General features: G+C 36.1%; 1 protein-coding gene across 6 annotated transcripts in view; it reads left to right on the plus strand.

Moving 5' to 3' along the window:
• LOC139958594 (rap guanine nucleotide exchange factor 4-like) overlaps positions 1 to 22,041 on the plus strand; it is a 260,592-nt gene that overhangs the window by 160,958 nt on the left and 77,593 nt on the right. For 4 of the 6 annotated variants that reach the window (XM_071955764.1, XM_071955765.1, XM_071955760.1 and 1 more), the window contains one exon: positions 14,629 to 14,694. The exons of 1 other annotated variant lie outside the window; for it this stretch is intronic. Coding sequence is in view for 2 of the 5 variants with exons in the window: in XM_071955760.1 (XP_071811861.1) it covers positions 14,629 to 14,694 (66 nt within the window). In the remaining 3 variants the exon portion in view is untranslated. Of the gene's footprint in view, positions 1 to 6,077; positions 6,098 to 14,628; positions 14,695 to 22,041 lie in introns of those variants that run through there. One more of the 6 variants, XM_071955763.1, reaches the window with a different exon arrangement.

The raw sequence follows: 22,041 nt of genomic DNA on the forward strand, positions 1-22,041 counted from the left end.
ACAAGAACTTCGGTGCCGTGAACAAGGCCTTTTGCCTGATCACATTACAATCTTACTTAATGTCATATCCTGCGGATAGTTCTTTGGACAATCTGCAGACCTAAAACTCATGCGCTGACATTAATTTACTACGAGAATGCCAAGCCGAAATCTTGACGGTGACAGTTTCAATTCGGCGACGACCACGAATGAATAAAACAGATCCAGTTTCATAAGTATTAAGTTTGACAGAGATGGTGTAACATGTCAACAGCGTGTGTACTTTTCAAATTAAATTTGATCTGTTACCAAACAGGGTTGACCTTTAGCCAAAGTATGACTGTCTATCATGAGCAAACGGAAGACCATCGTGAATGATAAAATATAGAAATAAGAAGCAAATAATCCAGAAAGAAAGGTCCATTTCACAAAATCTGATTTTTAACAATCACGATCTCATTTACAATTGTAGGAAATATCTGTAAGAGGCCTAACTTTAGAATCTGTACCATATGAATGGGAAAGCTTACTCAGAATCGGCAGAATAAGGTTAGGGGTTAGGAAGTAGGGTTAGGGAGTAGGGTTAGGGGTTAGGAATTAGGGTCGAATGGTACGGATTCTAAATTAGAACTGTGTAGAGATGCTCATGCATATGTTATCACGTTTAATGCCAAAGTATTCCTCATTAGGGAAACATAATTTAGGAATGAATGTTGCTATTGTCTTTCATGGGTAGACAAACCCAACCACCGTATTTAGTTTATATGCCAGTGACCTCTGTGAAGAACAATCTCAGCCCTCAAACAGCTTAGAAATATATTTTTACCATTCGTGAGATATAGTAGGTTAAATGTCATGTCTGGGAGCAACCATTTGTTGAAATAGATGAAGTGCACAGACAATATGATTTCAAAAAGATATTTTAGGCATTTCTAAAAAAGTTAAACAAGTTCTAAGAAAGGACCACTGCTCAGCATATCTGCACATGAGTATTTTAGTTATTAGGCAATGGGATTCTTTGTTTATGCATGATTTCCCATAATATTAGCATGCAGCAACATTATAGGCTGTTCTGCATGCAGCTAATATTTGCATTAGTTGGAAAGGACCATGCATATTCAATGACAGAAATCAGTTTGCCTAGTTGATTATAGGTGTCACAACAATTTGATAAATGTTATAAAGTTTTCTCATTTGAAGTTTATTGAAGCACGCCATAGTTGCCATAGAGATGTCTCACTCAATTCCAGCTATAGGCAGAATTATTCCTAAATTTAAATTTCACATAATGCATATTCATCATGTTCCTGCAACAGACTATTTGACACTCATATGGCACAGAAAGAATACCGCACACTGTTAGTTGAAAAGTCCATGTCAAATATCTTGTCTGTAACTCAAGATACGGTTGATTAAATGGAACCTATTTTGACTGGCTGAACCTTTGATACTTCCCTGGAGTGGATCGTAATAGTCTGTGATGTCACATCATAAAAGTTTCTTCAACAAAGTTTACTTTCGTGTTATATAACTTTTCGTTGATTTATCCTTGAAATGCGTCACCTTTGGGTTATGTTTGTTTAGTCATCAATGTCCTCAGTAGTTAGAATTTCATAAAAATACAACTTTTATTTATAAAAATATTACTTTCATCTGTAAACGATTGAGCTAAATATTACATAGGAATTTAAAAAAAAAAATTTTTTTAGCTGAAATGCTGTGATGACATCATTCACGATACTGTTGCCAGATTCATAAACAACATATCAACAAATTTGAAAGATTCATCCATTTTCCATGCAAAATGCCATGAGAATGCAGAAAATTTACCAGGATATTTGTAAAGCCATGAATACCCCTTTAATAAATTATTAGCATCCGGCAGTCTCCAGATCTTGTTTTTAGACTGACTGGTGTCTAATTATGTTTGAATATCACATGACTTTGTCAAAAAGGTCTTAAAACAGCACAATCCAACCCAAAATGAAGCCTCATGTTCTGATCGTAAGGGTTTTGCATAGCAAAATATTTCGTTGAAGATTACCTTCATAAGATTACCTTCGTAATAGACAATGCATGCTTATCTGCCGTTGGGAAAATTTCATAAAGTCATATGTTATTATGACATGAGACTTCAAAAAAGAAAACAAAAGATTTGATCATTTGAAAGTTGAAACAAGAATTATTTGAATATAATAATAATAATAATAATCGGCAGTTATTTTTACGACGCTTAAGCGACCATAAATGAAGGAGAAACCCGCAAGGGCTTATGGATTACAACTTACACGATATAAAGACATTCCCAAGCTATTCTACACCAGTCGGCTTTAAGACACATTTTAGATGATATGAAATTCAATAAATTATTCCCAAACTTAAAATACACCACTGGATTAATATGTTTTAAGAAGTTACTAAATTTAGAGCAGAATGCACCTTTGGCTCAAAAGTAATGTATTCCATTAAAATTTCTCTCTTGCCAGGAAGCTCTTGCCATGGGGAAGGAAAAATAAAATCTAAGAGTGTCATCATTAAAAATGACAAAGTATATTAACTGGATTGAAGAATTTTGAAAAATATGAGTGGGTGTTGTTAGTAGGCAAAGATTTTTGAATGCCATGAAATTGATTCAAACGAACAGATCTATCGTCAGGGCTGCTTGTTAAACAATCACAATAAATTTACGTTTGTTTGTATCATCTTGATGCGTTTCATATATATTGAAACATTTTCCGATCAATTTGAAAGCATTTCTTGGCTAAGTTTCCCTCTGGTTGATAATCCTAAAGATACAAATTGCAACAAAGTATGTATTAAATGTTACTTTTAGACTTTTACACAAGCTTTCCACCTTTGGCCAACAGTTTTGACCAAATCTTGCAAGTATTTAGTCCAAGATTAAAATTACAAGTGATCAATCCAAGAAACATTTACTACAAGCCTAGATTTTAGCCCACTTGCTAGAAAAATGCAAGTGCTTAAAATATCTACTGGCTCAATATATCTACTGACTAAAATATCTACTGGTTAAAATTATCTACTGGCTAAAAATCCAGAAAGTTCCCACTCAGCATTTACCTGAATTACAACACACTTACTGCATGTACCGGCATAAATTGTGGGAACAGCCCAATAAACAATTACTGATAACCATCAGTAATATAAATGTTTATGTTAGGTTACGAGATATCATTCCGAAATTTGGACCGATGATAGTTCACTAACTTTATCATGTGTTTATGTTCTTTATGTCTACTGGCAAAAAAAGTGAAAGTACAATTTCTTTTCTTTTCTACAATGGCAAAATCCACCGGCATTTTAGCCTCAGTAAATAGCTCCAATTTTGAAGCCTGCATTTAGATTTTTTGATGAAGGTTTTACTGAGCTTATAGTGATCGATGATTCCAATTTATTCTCAATCTTTCTTTATCCAGATAAGACCAATTTTTTTTTGGTCTGTTCATCACATTTCACATCAAAAAGCTTTGAAAATGATACTAGACTTTTATGTCATTCTTTAGCATGAAACTTGACTTATTCAACCTGGTGTAGAACTACACTATATGACATTATGTGATTAAATAGGCATTGTTATATCATCATGCAGAAAAATATTTGCATAAAAGACGCAAAACTTTTAAACTGCCCCCAATTCCATGGTATTGTTTAAAGTCACATTTGGGGTTACTAATATTCCCTCTTCACCGGCCCCCCTAATCCTTAACCACTGAGAAATTAAAAAAAAGGAAAATAAAAAAAAATATAAAAATATAAAAATTTAATCAGCCAGTGTTTCCTGGAAATTTACTGATAAAGTTCTAAGCTTTTTTTCCCTGAAGTAGATGAAATTGATTAATTGTAAAACAAATTTAATAAAGAGAAGACAAATGAACCTTTTGTTTGTCTTAAATTCATAAATTTAATCTTGCTCTATAGTTGATGGGCAGCGTTTCCTTGTTTCAGGAAATTTAAACATATGAAGAATTCTGGAAGTGACTGAGGCCTTGTCTGAACTACATTCCCCCTGCCCCCCCCAAAAAAAATACTGCTTCATAAACCATATAAAGCAATGTATTGCATGATAAATTATGCGCTGATTGTCTCTATTGGCAAAGTGTATATGAAAATGATGCCAAATTACATCAAAAGTAATTCTTCTATATTCTAGTTGATAAAAAAGATCCCAGCCTAGTTGATACACAAATTTCTTCATTATGATAAGTATTAGTTGGTGTACATGTTAGTTGATGAGGGAATGCTAATTTAACCAAGCTTGTGCATTGCATCAAGTTTTACTGTGACAATTTTCATGTTAACTATAAGTTAAAGCTGTCTTCTGTGCTGAATTCATAACAATCTGGTGATGTGCGTCCGTACCTGAATGATAAGACACTGTTGAAAGTAAAAGCTGCAGTAGCTGCAAACTCCCCTGCAGCAAGGCTGCATCAATATAAAATATTAGAGATTATCTCCGCAGACCAGTTGTGCCTTACTGTGTAAACCACATGCGGTGCCTGTTATGTGAAACTGCAGAGCACAAAAGGTAACATGCTATGCAGCTTGGCTGCAAGATGCTGCAGCCCCCTCAGTATCCTTCTTTGGACATAACACATGTGCCTATATGAAAAATAGAGATCGCTGGAAACAAAACCTGATGCCACTGACCAACAGCATTATAAGTTACGTACATTCCAAACACATGGAGCTGGGCTGCATGAGGCTGCAGCCCCTCAGTGTCCTACTTTTGACATAACACATGTGCCTATATGAAAGATAGAGATCGCTAGAAAGAAAACCTGGTGCCAATGACCGACGGCATTATAAGTTACGTACATTCCAAACACATGGAACTTGGCTGCAGGATGCTGCAGCCCCCTCAGTGTCCTACTTTTGACATAATATGTGTGCCTATATGAAAGATAGAGATAGCTGGAAACAAAACCTGATACCACTGACCGACGGCATTATAAGATACGTACATTCCAAACACGACCTGGTGCCTTCAAACGGTTGTGCAGAGCAATTATGTAAGGTGGTCTGTTTGGACAGTCAGATGATAGGGTTTCTATTTTATGAATGCTAGAAATGAAATGGAAAGCAAAGAATCAGGGTAACAAGTAAACTACATTAATGAGTCCCCTTGTTTGGAGAATGTGATTGGATTTATGTTATTAACACCGAAATGGAACGTAATCATTGTGGTATGTATGACGTATAGATGCATCAATTGATAAGAAAGGATTTTGTAAAAGTAAGTTGGCCTGACGTTTCGATCCTAGGATCGATCCTAGGATCGAAACGTCAGGCCGACTTACTTTTACACATTCTTTTACACAGGCTCTCTAGTGGATAAGCAGTTTGCTAACAGTTTAATTTTATTTTGAAGAAAGGATTTTATCTGTTTGTAGAATGCGATTAAGATGTATATATTATAAATTTTAATAAACTGAAATGGATCCCAAATCATTGAGGTAAACAAATAAGATAATTTTCATACTAGATCCCTTTAAAACAGTAGTCAACGTTCATGCTGCTGGTTAATAGCGCAGCCATTTTAGCTCCAATTAAGTTTTGAACCATATGTTACAAATTGTGTTGTTTACACAATCCACTTCTATTCAGTTATTTATTATGCACAAAGTGACAATAGTAGGATATTAATTTTTTTGTTTTTGGTTCAAAGAGAATTTTTTTTCCCCCCACTTCAAACCAATTTTTTTTTTTTTAAGTCTTTTTTTTTCATGATACAGTTCTAAGGATATTTCTAAATTAAGCTAACCTGGGAATTCTAGTTGACTGGGTTTGTTATTGGGTACCTTGAAAAAAAATAAAGGAGCAAAGGCAATATATCCATTAACTGTATGATTAATGATACAGACTTACAGTATTACAAACTCCACTAAAAAATAAAAATGCATGGTGGGTGTGTTTAAGTTATATACTATAAAGTCTACGTTGTTCAATCCATTTCCATTAGTTATCATTTATTAATGTCGTAATTAGCATTGGCATGCACATATGGAACGGTTTTTAGCATGGGCACGGATATTACGGACGATATAAAGCATTCAGAACAGGATTGAAAGCTGAGGTTTCATGTTTGGAAAAATTAAAGGTAAGAATTTCATCGTAGAAATGTCCTGCTTTAGACGAATGTCTCTTTTTTTCCTGTTTTTCTGCTTTCATGTCAACTTATAGCAGAATTGTACATAAAACACTGTATTGTTGTTACATTTCTGTACAGTTTAAAATATAGTTTATGGAATTTAATGAATTGGTATCAGTAAACGCAAAATAATTAATATGGTATTACTTTTACATTAAGCTTGTCAGTTGTGTGAGAGAAGGTCAATGACAAAGTCACGAGGGACTGAAACTGCGGACAGTTCATGTATGCTCAGCGGTAAATGTTATCCACATGCATCTTCTTTTGTTAAATGAGACACAATCCTGCAAGTAACCACCTAGTTTAAATTCTCTAATGAAAGTCATATTATTTCCTACAAAGGTTACTATAGAATTATATTGTACAGGAGAAGTTAACAAAAATCAGAGCCAAGAAACATTTGGCAAGCACAGGATGGAAACCAGTGACCTCATGATAACAAATTCTGTGCTCTACAAACTGAGCTATCTTGCCCTTTATTAGTTGGTGGTAAATGCCTGTGCAGCCGATTCGTTGCTAGGGACGCCGGTCAAAGGTCACGGTACCTTGCATTATACTTTACCATGTAACGAGGGATCCTACCCGGTCTATTCTCGAAGGGGAGGGGCAGCAGCTGACCCTCTATAAAGCCCTTCCCTCTGTTCTTACTGCTATGTTTTTTTTTTTCTGTAGTAAAGTGGTTTTACTTAATACCACTATCCCTCTTATATTGTCATATCATAAAGTTTTCCTTTTCGAAATAATTTACTACTTCGACATAATGAATGACAGCAGTAACAAATATACGACCACGATTAAAACATAAACCGAAATTCACGGTTTTGAATACGACATAAATGTAAAAAAAAGAGAGAAAAAACAAAATGACACATTCTCGGGGACAAGCTGGCTTTCTCAAGACTGTAATTTAGCAACCATGCCCGCTGCTAATTTCGCTTTGAGTGTATAAAGTATAGCAGCACTTTCTAAAAGCCGACGTCGACTAGATGATGTAATTTGGATTTAAATCTCCTCTCGATCAAACGGCTTCCGGCGGCAAAGGGACGACAAAACGTCGGCGTGTAGTCTGAGAAGCAGATCGGTTTGCCTCTAGTCAGCGAGGTAAAGGGTAACGTCAACTCTGATGAAACTTTTCAGCGAGAGCTCGTATTTTTATTTCTCGGTAGACGTTTTAGTTTCTTTCCTTGACTGTTTTTTCTGCCAGCTATAAATTTACCTGGAGTGTCATGATGATGATGATGATCATCATCATAGCTAACAGATATATGTGTTGCCAGATATGTTAAAAACTATAAGTATAAGCTGAGAACTTTCGTAGGAAGTTATTCACCTCTTGTCATATTCTTCCTTTAAAGGAATATGCAGTATGATGATCTGTAATCTGGAGATATAAATTTCATGAATGATTTAAACATTAAAAGCTGTAAATGATTGGATAATATCCATTTTTTTATTCCCTATTCTTTTTCATCATTTTGTCAATTTTATGTCTTTACTTGAGTTTCTATTTCCATGGCAACTGTCAAACACTTTCTACACAGTAAATGGTCGGATTACTTTTCTATCATTTTGCCAATTTTAAAATCTCACAATTATTAATTTTCTGTGAGCAAAAATATGCACACATGTAATAGACATTATAATGATGAGATAACAATATTTTGTTTTTTATCATTTTGGGGAAACTTGAAACATCAATTGATTTCCAATTTGATAGTATCGTGATTGCTGTCTGTTTAATTGTTAGATTATACTTAGTTTTTTGGTTTTTTTGTGTGTGGGTGTGTGTTATGAAATACAAGCTAGTGGACTGATTGTAATGGTTTTTTATTGATATGCAACATATCAAAATTAATGTTGATTAAAAATAAAGATTTTCCCGACATGAATATTTTAGTTATAGATTTAGCTGAATTCTAGCCTACACCACTATAATGGATTTTTTTCTATCACTAATTTTTTTTTTGGTGAGAGGTGTTGTGGTTGTAGTGTGGGTGGGCCTTGAATCTGCAGGCTGTCTTATTCAACACATGTACATTAAGAAATGTAGGGTGAATATGAGATGAAAAGTTTCAGGTGGATAGTTTTTATTTGTATCTTAACTTCATAGTCACCCATCATTGAATGTATGTATGTATATGCATGTATGTATGTATGTATGTAGTTTAGATCCTCCTGAAAGCAGGAACTCGCGAAGAAGCCTCATTGGCTTATCAAAGCCGCAAGCTGACCGAAGTCAGTTTCTTACGTTCATATTTAACGTCCATGATTATGAACATAGGCGTAGGAGCCTGATTTGATTTGGGGGGGCTGTAACGACTTGCCCGAAAATATTACCAAAATTTTTCGCGCGCTACGCGCGCGTTCAACATCTTAATGTGCTATCATATAGCCATTAATCGGTTATTACATCACATGCCGATAACCGATGAACGCATATATGACACGCACAATGAGATGTTAAACGCGGGCGGAACGCGCGAAAAATTTTGGTAATATTTTTTGGGTTTTAAAAATTTTGGTTGTATTTTCCCTCTTATTACCATTCCATATTGGTTATAACTATTGGGGAAGTCGTTACAATAATAACGATAATAATAATTTCAGTTTAACCATTGAAAAACACATTGCCAATTATTATTCTTTCCGTAGGTGCCCGAAAAATTCTCAGCATATTGCCCGAATTTTCACCCCCCCCCAAAAAAAATGAAAAACACATTGCAAGTTATTCATCTTTCAGTAGGTGCCCGAAAAATTCTCAGCATATTGCCCGAATTTTCAGCCCCCCAAAAAATGAAAAACACATTGCAATCTTTTCTTCTTTCAGTAGGTGCCCGAAAAATTCTCAGCATATTGCCCGAATTTTCACCAAAAATTTTGTTTGGGGGGGCTGCAGCCCCCCCAGCCCCCCCGCCTCCTACGCCTATGATTATGAACTGTCAATTGTCAACAACTCTGTAAAGTTCTATAGACGACATACATTAATCTTGGAGTGACTTGGACCGGGGACCTTATGATTGAAAGGCACCGGCGTTAACCACTGAGCTAACACTCCACGATATAGTATTGGAAAAGAAAAAGAGCCACACAAAACAAAACAAATGATGTCTAAGGTCATGGCCCAATTTGTTTATTTGAAAGTTTCATAGTGAAAGATGCTACTCTTGTTTCACATCAGAAAAAAAATGAATGAATTATCAAGAATTCAAAGAAAAGCTCCAGCTTTTGATTTCTGCAACAAATTCACTCTTTCATTTGTACTTTTCAGCTCCATATATTTTGTCAACGATTCTTCATCGTCTAACAAAGTTAATTCCTCAATAAACTGCAACTTTGGAGTTTTATTAGAGGTGATTAACCTGATCATCCGAGAGCCTCGGAGAAGGAAAATTTTCATTTCGAGAAGAGTGATCCAGCCTGAGTCGATCCTCTGTTAGAATTCTTGACATTAATTGCTCAATAATGGGCACTTCATTAAGACGAGTACCTTAATTTATTATTCACTGAAGAAAGTTACCGGGAGAGCTTTGAGGGACTTGCATAAATGACGTTAAGTAGCTTAATTTGTACCACTTCATAAAATATGAGGCATTAATGCATGCAGATGAATGAATAAACTGAGAAATTAAATGAGACTTGAATTATCCAATGCCTGTTGATATACCTATAAATTATAATAGTAATAACAATATTGGAATTTAGCATTCTGGCCTCAGCACTTCATTTGCACCACATGACCAGTATGAGATAGTACTACATGGAGATTAAGAAATTCAATTCGAGTTTTAAGAGGGACCAATATTTTAAAAATGCCTGTTATATCGATATACCTGTAAATTACGTTGTAAATAAGAATATTGGAATTTAGCACTTGTTGATGAACACATACCGTAGTATGGAATATTATGCGGTGTTATGTTCATGTTACATTCATACGAGAGTGTGGTAAACTTTTGTAGTACCTTAAAATATGATAGAAATAAGAATCCGTTATAATAAATGATATTGTCACAGGCATAATAAAGTCCTTGCTTTACCTTACAGTTTGTTTTTAAATATAAAACTGTTAACTTATTTGACTTTAATGCATCTTCGATTCACTGTGATTTCGGGGCATCCGTGAATATTGTCTGCTTGAACATTTCAGCGACTTAATGAACAGATATTTCCGCCTTCCCTCATATATTTTTTGATACTTTATAACATGTTTTTAAAACATTTTCTGTAGTGTTTACACGGGTCCAAAAATCGGGAACCGGGTACCCGAGGGCCGTTACCCGTCGGGTATCCGGGTACCCGGAAAAAAAATTGTTTACCCTCGTGTATCACGATTTTCAAGAAATTACTTATTGGATGCTGTAATAAATGCATTATATTCTCTACTGACAATGTTTTCATGTTCAAATACGTAGGTCTAAGATAAGGTATAAAACCTCCCTCAATAATTTTTATTTGCTTGTGTTTCTTAATTATTTAATTATAATTAGCATTACTACTATCATCGCACTGCCGCCGCTGCTTATGCTAGCTCGTGCACGTCTATTGGATCAAACCATATAAATATCCAATTTAGCTCTTAAACAGTTTTTAATACTACTACTATCTATTATGCAGGCCCAGGGTTCGCATTAGCCGCGAGATTGCGCGAATATTTGATCGCATTTGGAATAAACGATTAGTAAAAAGCCACTTGCGATTACTATTTTTTAGTTATCCCGTCTTTAATCCATAAACATCGCGTAAAATTCCTTGTCAGCCTTTCCTTCTTTGAAATAAACCAAATAATAAATAATAATTTCTTCCACATGGTAGCCTAACACCACACTAAGTCAATGCGAAATCTAGCTAAGCCTAACCATCTGTTTATTTGCTGGAGTTGTGACGCAGTTATAAGACATCCATGGAATACTTTCGTTATTGCTGTTACGTTCGACCACATGGTTGCCTAAAACCATACTAAGTCAATGGGGGTAGTCTAGCCTAGCCATCTGTTTATTAGCTGAAATTGTGACGCAGTTATAAGATATCTATGGAAAGCTTTCGTTATTGCTGTTATCTTCGAACACATGGTAGCCTAACAACACACTAAGTCAATGGGAAATCAGCCTAACCGTCGGTTTGGCAATTTTTTTTTTTTTTAAATCACACTTTGCTTAGGATTCGGGTAATAAATTAGGAACCGGGTAACATCGCGTCGGGCGGGTACCCGGATAACCCGTGCAAACACTAATTTTCTGTATGGTAACAGCCATGTCACCCCCTTCTTACCTATCCAAAGGTTAAAGCAATAGACAGAAAAAAATGTAAGAAAAACAAAATATGTGTTGCTGTTTGCTTTAAGTTCTAACTATCAATGATACGAAATGTGACGAACATTAATTATCGGTATCTTGAAAATGACATTAAAAAATTAGAGATACTTCTGTATACTCTTGTTTTTCTTTGATTCAGTCCAAAGTAATGTTACTTGAATAGCAGAAATGGTCTTTAGTGATGCAACAGAAATCGACCAATCAGGGACATGTTAAGGTACTAGTTAAAAGTAAAGAAACATAGTAATTTGCATAAATTAGTGGGCTTGGTTGGATGATGAATCATGCATAAATGGCATGTTTGGAAATGAGCCTTGGCCTGTACCTTATAGGGAGGTCACTAACAGGTGGTTTCACTGAGGGTGACTGTAAGGGGAAGTTTGAGGCTAATGTCTGTCACGCTAATCCAATACTTGTATTAAAAGGAGTAAAGAGTGGCTGAAGGCATAGCTGGTGTCTGCAGTGATTTTTTAAGGTGGATTGTTTGGTGCTCACCCACTTAACGCAAGGATCCAGTTTTGATGGAGTATGTGACCCGGTCTTCCAAGTGCACTTACGGGAAGACGCATAACAGCTCGTTATACAAAGATTTTTAATTACTTTCAAACTCATTCTACTTTATAAACAGTTTCTTACAATACCACATCTTTAAGTGAAAGAAAAAGACCCATGAAGTATGTGTCACTTAATAGAGTTTTGCGTACATTTCATGTACTCAATTTACATAGTACTGCTGTGCTGTTAGGCAGACTGCAATTTTAAAATCCACAATTTTTTGAGAACTTGTGGCAAAGGCTTTGCAATAAAAAAAAAATCTACCTGACATTTGGTCGACAGGCACGACGTACGCTCGGGCTCGGTGTTTACATCGAAAGGTCTAGATTTTCATAATCTACAATCCCAGTCGTCGGCAAATCCCAAAAGCGAGATTGGAAAAATATGGAAGGAAAGGAAGGTGTGAACAGCTTGCACGTGTTGGGATCGATGTCAATTAGGGAGGCAGACGACACCGGGCTCCCAGCTTAATTATTATAGCTTCCACGACGACCCTGTTTAATTTTGAGATTTGGCGAAACATCCCGTCGTCGTGAAGCATATATATATATATATATACCCCACTCCGGATTTTAATTACTCCTTTTCCAAGTTAATCATAATTAAGATTTCATCAGACCCGATCCGTCAAAATCCTCTCGAGATGACAAAAGGGATACCAGGAGGAGATAACAGTGCTTTTGACAGCTGACCCGCAAACTTTCTAAGATGGTAAATTTTGCATGCTCGTCTGGCGCAAGAAACTCCCCTGGGGAGCCACGGGCGATTGTGACTACAGCTGAGGTGAAAATGATCTTCAGTCACTCAATCAGCGTTTTTCTTCTTAACTCCTTCCCTCATTTCCAAGGAGTTTACTAAAGTTGCGTAGAATTTTGTAGATCCAGCTCTTATCCACAAATTGCTAGAATGGTTTGAATGTTTGCAAACTTGAACAAATCTTTAACCTTCATTTTTTTAATACACGTAAACGTAACCTAAAGATTTTTTTTCCTCCCTCGGTACTTTGTATTCAAATGAACTGTTGATGCAGTAACTGGTCTGCTGATATCAGGTTGGCTTGCAGTTTTGGCAATTTCAATGTAAATATTCTACAGCCTTGGTTGTTGGGGAACATGGGAGGAGGTGGGGGGAAGCGGGGGGAGAGGGTATGACAGAATAATATATGGCAATGGGAATGTTATTGTTGGGGCTTTTTTCCGCTGGAAACATCTAAAAGTTAATTATTGGGATATTAAGATCTATAGAAGCTTCATCTGTCTGTAATGTGTCTTTAAGCTGCTATGCAAAAACTTGAGATGGCAAGACCATTTGATATGAATATGATGAAAAGTTTAATTAATTAAAGTCCAAATATTATATAAAATTGATGAATAAAAAATTGTTCAGCCATTTATTTATCGTTGATTGGTCCATTAGTGGTTAAGGCAGTGGACTTGTGATTTAAGGATTACAGGTTCGAGCCCTGGCCAGATCATTATGTTGTGTCCTTGGGCAAGGCGCTTTATCTCCATTGCCTCTCTTCACCCAGGTGTATAAATGGGGACTTGCGAGGTAACTTGTAAATAGTGTTGTTTGCGCCGGTTTGTAGCCGCACCCTATGGGAAGTCCCCCCGGGGGACACGTGGTTGTGGTGCACTGTGGTGCCCCAGGAGAGATTGATTGAATTGTGCACACTTTGGTGTGTAGGTGTGACAAGTTACCAATTACCAGGGTTAAGTTGTTAAGTCATGTGAGAGGGCTTTGACCCTGAACAAGACTGTAAACCTAAAATTAAATTAAAATTTATTATTAAAGAACAAATACCAATAAATACTTAGAATGTCATAACAAATCTTACAACAACAAAAGTAAGAACATTAAAAGCACTATGTTTACTGAACATATTAAAATACAAGCATTTCAACATTTAGCATATATACCAGGCTTATATTCTACAGTATCATAGCAAGTACACACATACGTACCTTAACACCAACACTATTGAGATATTTACTGCACATAGTGTTTATATGGAATGTGCAGTGAACTAGTTTCTTTAGTGAATCTAGTTCTAAGTGATTTGTAATAATGTAATATTAGTATACAAAAAAAAAAAAAATTGAGTTTAATCAAGTAATTCTGATATATTTATTTTTCTTTTAATAATCACTAATCCGGACTAATTCCTAACGACGTATGCTACGGCCTGCATACAACTTTTTTAAATTGAAATTCTTTTGTTTCTGCGTACATTATGAACAAAATCTTGCAATAATATGTGGTTCATTATATAATTCCTGGATTTATATTTATGTTATTTTGACCATTGTAGGTTCCTTAGTGAAAACTCCGGAAAATAACAAAATAACAAAAATATTTTCTCAAGGGATCTTGACAGTCATATGTTTGCTATGAAATAGTTTGACCGTTAATTAACTGCGGACCAATCTAATTAGCAAACAAGCACCCCGTCGTCTTCCTGCACAGTAACTTATTGCCTCCATATAAAGTCCAGCTAGCTGCGTCCACCATGATCCACTTTTTTTCTGTTTTTTAAAAGCTTGGCTGAATTTCGAGAATATTCTCTTCCTCCCAAATTTTGAGGATAATCAACTCTTCTCTTCTGATTTACAGAGAATATCACCAACTTCGCGGAGACCCTCAGAGAAGAAAAGATTGTCTCCATCCCCAAGCTTAAAAGTAAGTTAGCTTCCCTTCCCATCATGCATATGTCATACATGATTGCCTTTCAATGAGTCACAAATAGTCACAAATTGCTCCTATAAAAACCGAAAAGGGACACACAGACTTAGTCACCCCTCCGAAATTTGTCAACTATTGGTTTATGTTTCGTTCCGATAGTATATAATGTTTCATTCCCACCGAAAGGAGAGAGAGAACTTCAATAGTGTATTCGCAGAATAGATGCTCATATATCTTGTGATAGTCGTTAGTATATCCGTGAAATTTTGGCCCTTCTGCAGTTATGTACCCACACTTTCTAACCCTTTCTTTGGGGGAGGGGGAAGGAGAGGAGAGGAGGAGGGAGGGGACTGGAGGAGACGCGGCATGAAAGAGACAGTAATTTTACAGAATATTAATGTCTTCATCAACATCTTCAATTTTATAGACATGTATGTTGAAATTGGTAGAGTGGAAAGGAAAGAAAGAGGGAGACCTTTTTGATGTTCACCTCGTAAAGTTTATGCACATGTCAGTATTTCTTCGGTAATTGTAACTTCTTTCGAAGGTTAAACCTTGAGTTTATAATTACTCTCATTTGGTACAGTTGATCATATTTGTTCCCTGTTCAGGGGACAGAAAGGAGGGGGTGTGGGCCGTCTGCGGTCATTGGAACAGATTTCCATGTAGGGGAGGATCCCTTTAGATATTAAATGGTGCATTCTGAGAAATATTGGGAGGGAGCTAGGCACCCTTCCCCCCCCTCCCCCTCCCTCCCCCTTTTCTGTCGACTATTGTACTGCCTATCTTTAATATCTTTGTCATCATTCTGATCAGATATTTGGTGGGATGCGGAAAAAACATTCTTCTTCAAATTTGATGTCATGTCCCGATCAGAGATGCTTTTTATTTATAAATCAGGTCGTCTGTTAACCTGGTAGGATTCTTTAAGCTGTGATCTCTGGGTTAATTTATTTCTACTTTCAAAGAAGCTTAAAACATTGGTAGAATTGGAAAATGAAAACTGCAGATGCTCTCAAGGCTGCATGTTTGTGTCATAGGATGCACCCTGCCCTGTTATTCCTTACACTGAATGCTGCATTTTCAGTTGGATTTTGCCATCATCTATTCAATTTGGCCCATTAGCCAAAATATATCGAGCAAATGAAATATTCAAGCAAACAACATTGGTGTCTCTTCAGAACAATTTAATCATAACTTTACTAGGAAGCATGTACGAGCAAAAGTCTAGGCCTCTAGAAGTACGTAGTTAGGCTTATATTGAGAGACAACGTAGCCTACACAGTGCACAGTTCCCATTGAACAGAGTACAGTCATGCATTCAGCTGAGCCCTGCGATAACAGTATATTGTCTTCCAGCATGTTTAAAGGGTGTGAAGACTTGCGCAAAAAGAAACGTCTAATATCCGCCGCCGGTAATCTGACCTAGTTTCGAATGAGGTGTACCAGAAGTGGTAGACACCACCAACGATCCCAGAAAATACACACACACAGCTTGCTATCATCGGTAATTAGACACTAGTGTACAGGCAGTACATACAGCTGCGGTCAATACCCACAACACAGTGTAAAAACGATACAGCGATGGACATCTCAGATCCAGCTAAAGATAACAAGGTATCACGTTTCATTACTGTACTGTCTGCATTTTGTAGCGACACGAACAAAACGTCACTTGCAAGCAACGGAAAGTTAACTTTTTCAAATGGCCACACACGCTTTGGGGCGAGTCTTCAATGCCTTTAATTGTCACATAAGAGTTGTGTTTTATGTGTATATAGCTGTTAATGTACCGAGCCGAAAGTGAATTAAAATCGAATAGGTTTCTGATGAGATTATCGGAGCGGATAGAAGAGGCAGCCGATACCATCCACAAGAACTATTTAATGAGTACTAAAATAAAGCATGAACTAGTATATGGTGTAATAGATGTCTTTGATTACAAAGTACCGGAGAAAGGATAAAATTAGAAACTGGGTTAAGGGGGTGTTGAGTGATCTGCTATTACGAGCAGAGTCGTGTAATGTGAGGGTATCTTCCCCAGAAAATAAAACACTGCACTTGCTATACAATTTGGTTGATTTTAGCTTACTCTCAGAATAACATTTTGTTAAGTCACAGTTTGTGTAGGTGGTGGTACCCTATAAAGTCTGTGGAAGTCAGAATTGAGGTTCTTACGATGACAGTAAGGGTTGCAGACAACAGTAACATTTTGTAAAATTCAGGGTTTGTTTATGTGAGAGCTTTTGTCTGTGGTTTCAGAAATGAAGTACTATAAGGATGAAAATGTTGTAGAGAAATAAGAGTAACAGAAAAGGAGAGTATAAACCTGTTATACCTAAACACAGTTTCCATCAAATTGTGTTTATCATATGGAATGTAAAAACACATTTTCTTACTGTTTGCTATTTACGGCATAAGTATATTGCTTTGGTTCCTTAAAGGCATTGAAGACTCGCCCCAAACCGTGTGCGGCCATCTGAAAAAGTTAATTTTCTGTTGCTTGCAAGTGACGTTTTGTTCCTGTCGCTACAAAATGCAGACAGTAATGAAACGTGATGAAACGTGATACCTTGTTATCTTTAGCTGGACCTGAGATGTCCATCGCTGTATGTGCTGTGGGTATTGACCCAGCTGTATGTATCGACTCTACACTAGTGTCTTATTACCGATGGTAGCAAGCTGTGTGTATATTTTCTGGGATCGATGATGGTGTCTAACACTTCTGTTACACCTCATTCGAAACTAGGTCAGATTTACCGGCATTAGACGTATCTTTTTGCGCGAGTCTTCACACCCTTTAAAGCTACGTAACTTTCGCTATATATCTTGATTCATCGGTGTGAATTTTTAAGTCTACTGCCTGTATATGTAACTGAACAAGAATTATGACTGACTGCGTGCATATATATAATGAAGCCATTGACAATTAATGGTGCTCACCTGACATTAATTTCTAAATATTTTATAGTGAAGTAGTCACGCTGTATTGATCTCACCATTAAAGATCCAGACATGATTCCTTCACGATTATACTAAGTATACTCCTACTGAAGAGTTTTTTTTTTTTTTTACTTCTAAAAGCTGGGTAACATGAAAAAAATGTTATTTACTTGTACAAATGAAACCACATGAAAAAATGTTATTTACATGTACAAAAAGAAGCCAATTTGATTAAAAAATGTATGCATGTTCATACACAAATCTCCAATATATGTTTGAAAGCTGAGCTTTGAATGACATTCTCTCTACTAATATTGTTTTTCATCTTGCGCTGGATCACAAGATGACCCCTCTAACCGACCCCACCTCGACTAAAAGTAGCACAAAAGCTCAAACCACAGCCATACATCTAGTTGAAGACTATTATTGTGTATCAGTTACATGCAGAGTCGCAGGAAGAAGGGGAGGTGGGGCCCGTGGGGTGGTGGCAGATTGAACGTTACATTTGGTGCATTGAGTCCATAGATCTGGAAGCAAAATTATCCTCTCGGTTGAACGTCACATTATTGTGTCGACCCCAGTCCCCTTTTGTGAAGACCGTAACTGTATGATCGTGATGGTCTTACGATGAGTCTGGATATATCAATTGTGATATAATAAGTATTGTGGCCCCCCCCCCCAGCCCCTTTTCTTAAATTGTTGGTCATGTCCCTCCAACTCGGAATTCCTAGCAGCATGGTTGGAAAAATAGAGATGTTGATATGGATAAGGACATACAGAATTAGTTTTATATAGACAATTTTATTATGGGAAGCTATATTCTAGATTATACTGCAGTCTTTAAATATATTTGTACACATGAGATGGCGCTAATCCACTTATCAGCTACTCTGAATTAGGAAAATTCAAAACTTGTGTCCCTTTAAGATGTCGCAATGTCAAAATGAATGCATGCAAAAGTTGGCTTGTCATGTTTCTTTCTGGATAATTAACCAGAAGGCAGAGCGAATGTCATTTGCGACTTGACAGATGAGCGTTCCTGGATGATGTGATGATCTTTTATGTTTGCTAGTTTCAAACTGATGCTCAAAGAAGCTGCTTTAATAGTATATATATGCAACCCTCCGGCCTACTAAAGCAAATATGAACAAATATGGAATGTCTAGAACTTATAAGTTCTTTTTAATTACATCAAGAATATTTCTTTACATTAAGAAGCAGATATTAAAAATTGCCTGAGATGTGCTTGACACTGGTATAGTGGATAGACTTTAATAGCCCTAAAGCTAATTTGCATACAGTATAGTCTTTGTGGGAAGATGTTATCATTAGGTAATTAGGCTAATTAACAGCCGACAGCACCATGTTTAGAAAAGAATTGAAATGGTAGCAAGCATCCAAACGTGGCGATGCACGTAGCTATACTGTTTTGAGAATGAGTGGAATCTGAATGGAATTATACTACTGTAGAAGAATTTATTGTGTTAGTGAAAAACTCAGTCTGATTAGTATGTATAATGTTGCTAACTTCAACATGATATTCAGGGATAATGCAGACAGCTAGCTGCAGGCTGCATATTTCATATTCATTTTCAATATCATGCAAGATCTCCTTAAATCTATCATCATTTGATGAAAGAGACACTGTACTTGTGGTACAGTTTGTGGTAAGAATGATTGAAGCCTATAACTGTGCACCGATTGCTCCCAGACTGATATCAAAATGATAAATTTACAGTCATGTGTAACCATAGAAATATGTTAGCCTGCACACATGGTTTTTTCAATTGTTGTTATTAAAATCGCAGAGACTAAGAAGCAAAATAAAAAAAAATTGCAGGCATAGGACAGAATGAAATATTCATTGCCGTGTCAAACTTACTAAAAACTTGTGATAATCCAGTCTTTATTGGCTACAAATTTGGTCTCTTTGAGAAGTTGTAACATCAATTTCTTCCCCATTAATATGATAAATGGCTTTCGTGCAGCCTTTGCAGATGCAGCTGTCACCTGAAAAGGGCATCAGTTGACAAAAACCACACATGCATGACATTCAAAGAGGAGAGATTGCACGAAAGATTGAGATTAGAGACATTGGTTGGATGAATCTCACAGGTGTGTCTGTATGTAGCACTGATGTCCCTGGATCTCCTGTAGGATATGCATAATTGTATATATTTATATGTATATATATGTATATCTGTATCTATGTATGTATATATCTATATATATATATATATATATATATCTATAGATATATGTATATATATATATGTATTTTATATCTATATAAATCTATATATATATAAATATATATATATATATATATATATATATATATATATATATATATATATATATATGTATAGAGTTGTCTGAAGATCGCTACAAAGCGTGAAACTCCGAGTTACAACTACTAGTGTTCCACTAGTCTCATCTAGTATCAACATATATATATGTATATATATATATATATGTATATGTATATCTACACATATACATATACATATATATATATATATATATATATATATATATATATATATATAAAATTGAAAATCGTAATGAGTTGGAAAATCGAGAACAGTGAAAACATTTCCAGCCTCCACCGGGATTCGAACCCGGGCCTCCCGCTCTGTACGCGGACTTAACGTATGTGTATATATATATGTACAGTATATATATATATATATATATTTATATAGATTTTTTTATAGATTTATAAAGATTTATGTCGATTTATAGATATAGATTTATAAAGCATACTGTCACGTTGGAATGAGATGACGTATTCATCATGGTGCACTTATAAATCCAGAATAGATAAAATAGAAACGTTAAATCCAGAATAGATAAAATAAAAAAAAATCCAGAATAGATAAAATAGAAACTTATCTGTTTTGTCAGGTTGGGTGTGTAATCTGATATGCCGCTTCTCTGATTTTCATGTCTTAATCGTTGAGATGTGTTTTGGGGTTTTTGAATCGTTAAGTGAGCCCTGAGGTAGAGTCGTATTGACTAGTATGATTATGTTGCACAGATTTGTGCCTGTTTAGTGTCAGCATGCAGGAGATACGTCATAGCCGTATAGTCGTACGTTGGTTGTTTATTTGTATTCATGAAAGTTTTAATGTACAGCATAGTATGTTGGATGATGTTATTTGAGAGAAAACTTCTTTGGGATTTTTTTTTTACATCTGTGACCTGAGAGTACAGGCCTATGTCTTTAGAAAGTAGACTATTCAATTCAATTTAGTTCAGATTTATTTCTCATATTATCAAACGATATGACATAAACACACAGTATGTAGAAAAGTCGTATAATATGAAGGAACCTAGAACACAAAGGTACTATTATTTACTTGGCTCCTCTCTTACCTGCCTCCAACTCCACATCTGCACTCTCCCATCTATTTAGACTACACATTGGAACATTTTAGTACTACGCCCTCCCTCTCTGAGCACCACGCCCACTTACTGCTCCTTCCCGTAAAGAGAGAAAGAAGGAAAACTTAAAAAAACTTCCATTCAATGAAAGATATTTAGAAATATGTGTCACTGTTATGGTCTATTACCACCCGGTTTGGTGGATACATGGAACCTTAACAATGGTGGAGCTAGGGGTATTGGTCAGAAAGGGCGAGAATGGTCTGTAGGGGCGCTTTCGACACTATCTAAGCGGAGCGCCACCACTGGTTGGCGCGTAGCGTACAGAAAATTTTTGAGTAAAGATACACCCTAGATCGCCGGAAATGACCCTTTCCGGGCCTGGCTAATTTGCAGATAAACGAAGAATAAATAGGTGACATCGCCAAATTACACCAACAAAATGTGACAAATGTCAATAAGTAGATGAGAGCGCAATAAAAAAGACAATAATCTAGAATAAGTAAAAAGTGGTAAAGAGCTGAAAAGGGCGCCAGCAGCCCATTTTACTCCGTCAGGGGTGCATCCGCCCCCCCCTGACTGTATGGACGCTCCGCCACTGGACCTTAACTTTGAGAACTATAAAGTGAAGCAACTTGAAGTAGTGGTTGCATCCACTGTATCGAAATTTATGCTATAAAGACACTTAACTGTCGTGCTCAGCTTGTGTCACATTTACAACAGTCTATGGTACTCTTCAAGTTAGATGCAAATTCCACCTCATGCCCAGGCTCCCCCCCCCCCTTCTCCTCCCCTATAAAATAGATCAATGGCATCGCTTCCATTATAATTGCAGTAAGTTTATAAAAGTTATGCCTCAGTAAATGACCATTTGTTTAGTAGCATTCTTAAAGTGGACTAAATAGTTATATCTACAAATTGCTAGAAATAATATTAAAGTTGGCCATTTAATATTTTGCTTACATAAATGTCGAGACATTGATTTGCACACTAAAATAAAACATTGAATCCTCA

This window comes from Apostichopus japonicus, chromosome 18 (genome assembly GCF_037975245.1).
Source record: "Apostichopus japonicus isolate 1M-3 chromosome 18, ASM3797524v1, whole genome shotgun sequence".
In the NCBI taxonomy this organism is placed as follows: domain Eukaryota; kingdom Metazoa; phylum Echinodermata; class Holothuroidea; order Aspidochirotida; family Stichopodidae; genus Apostichopus; species Apostichopus japonicus.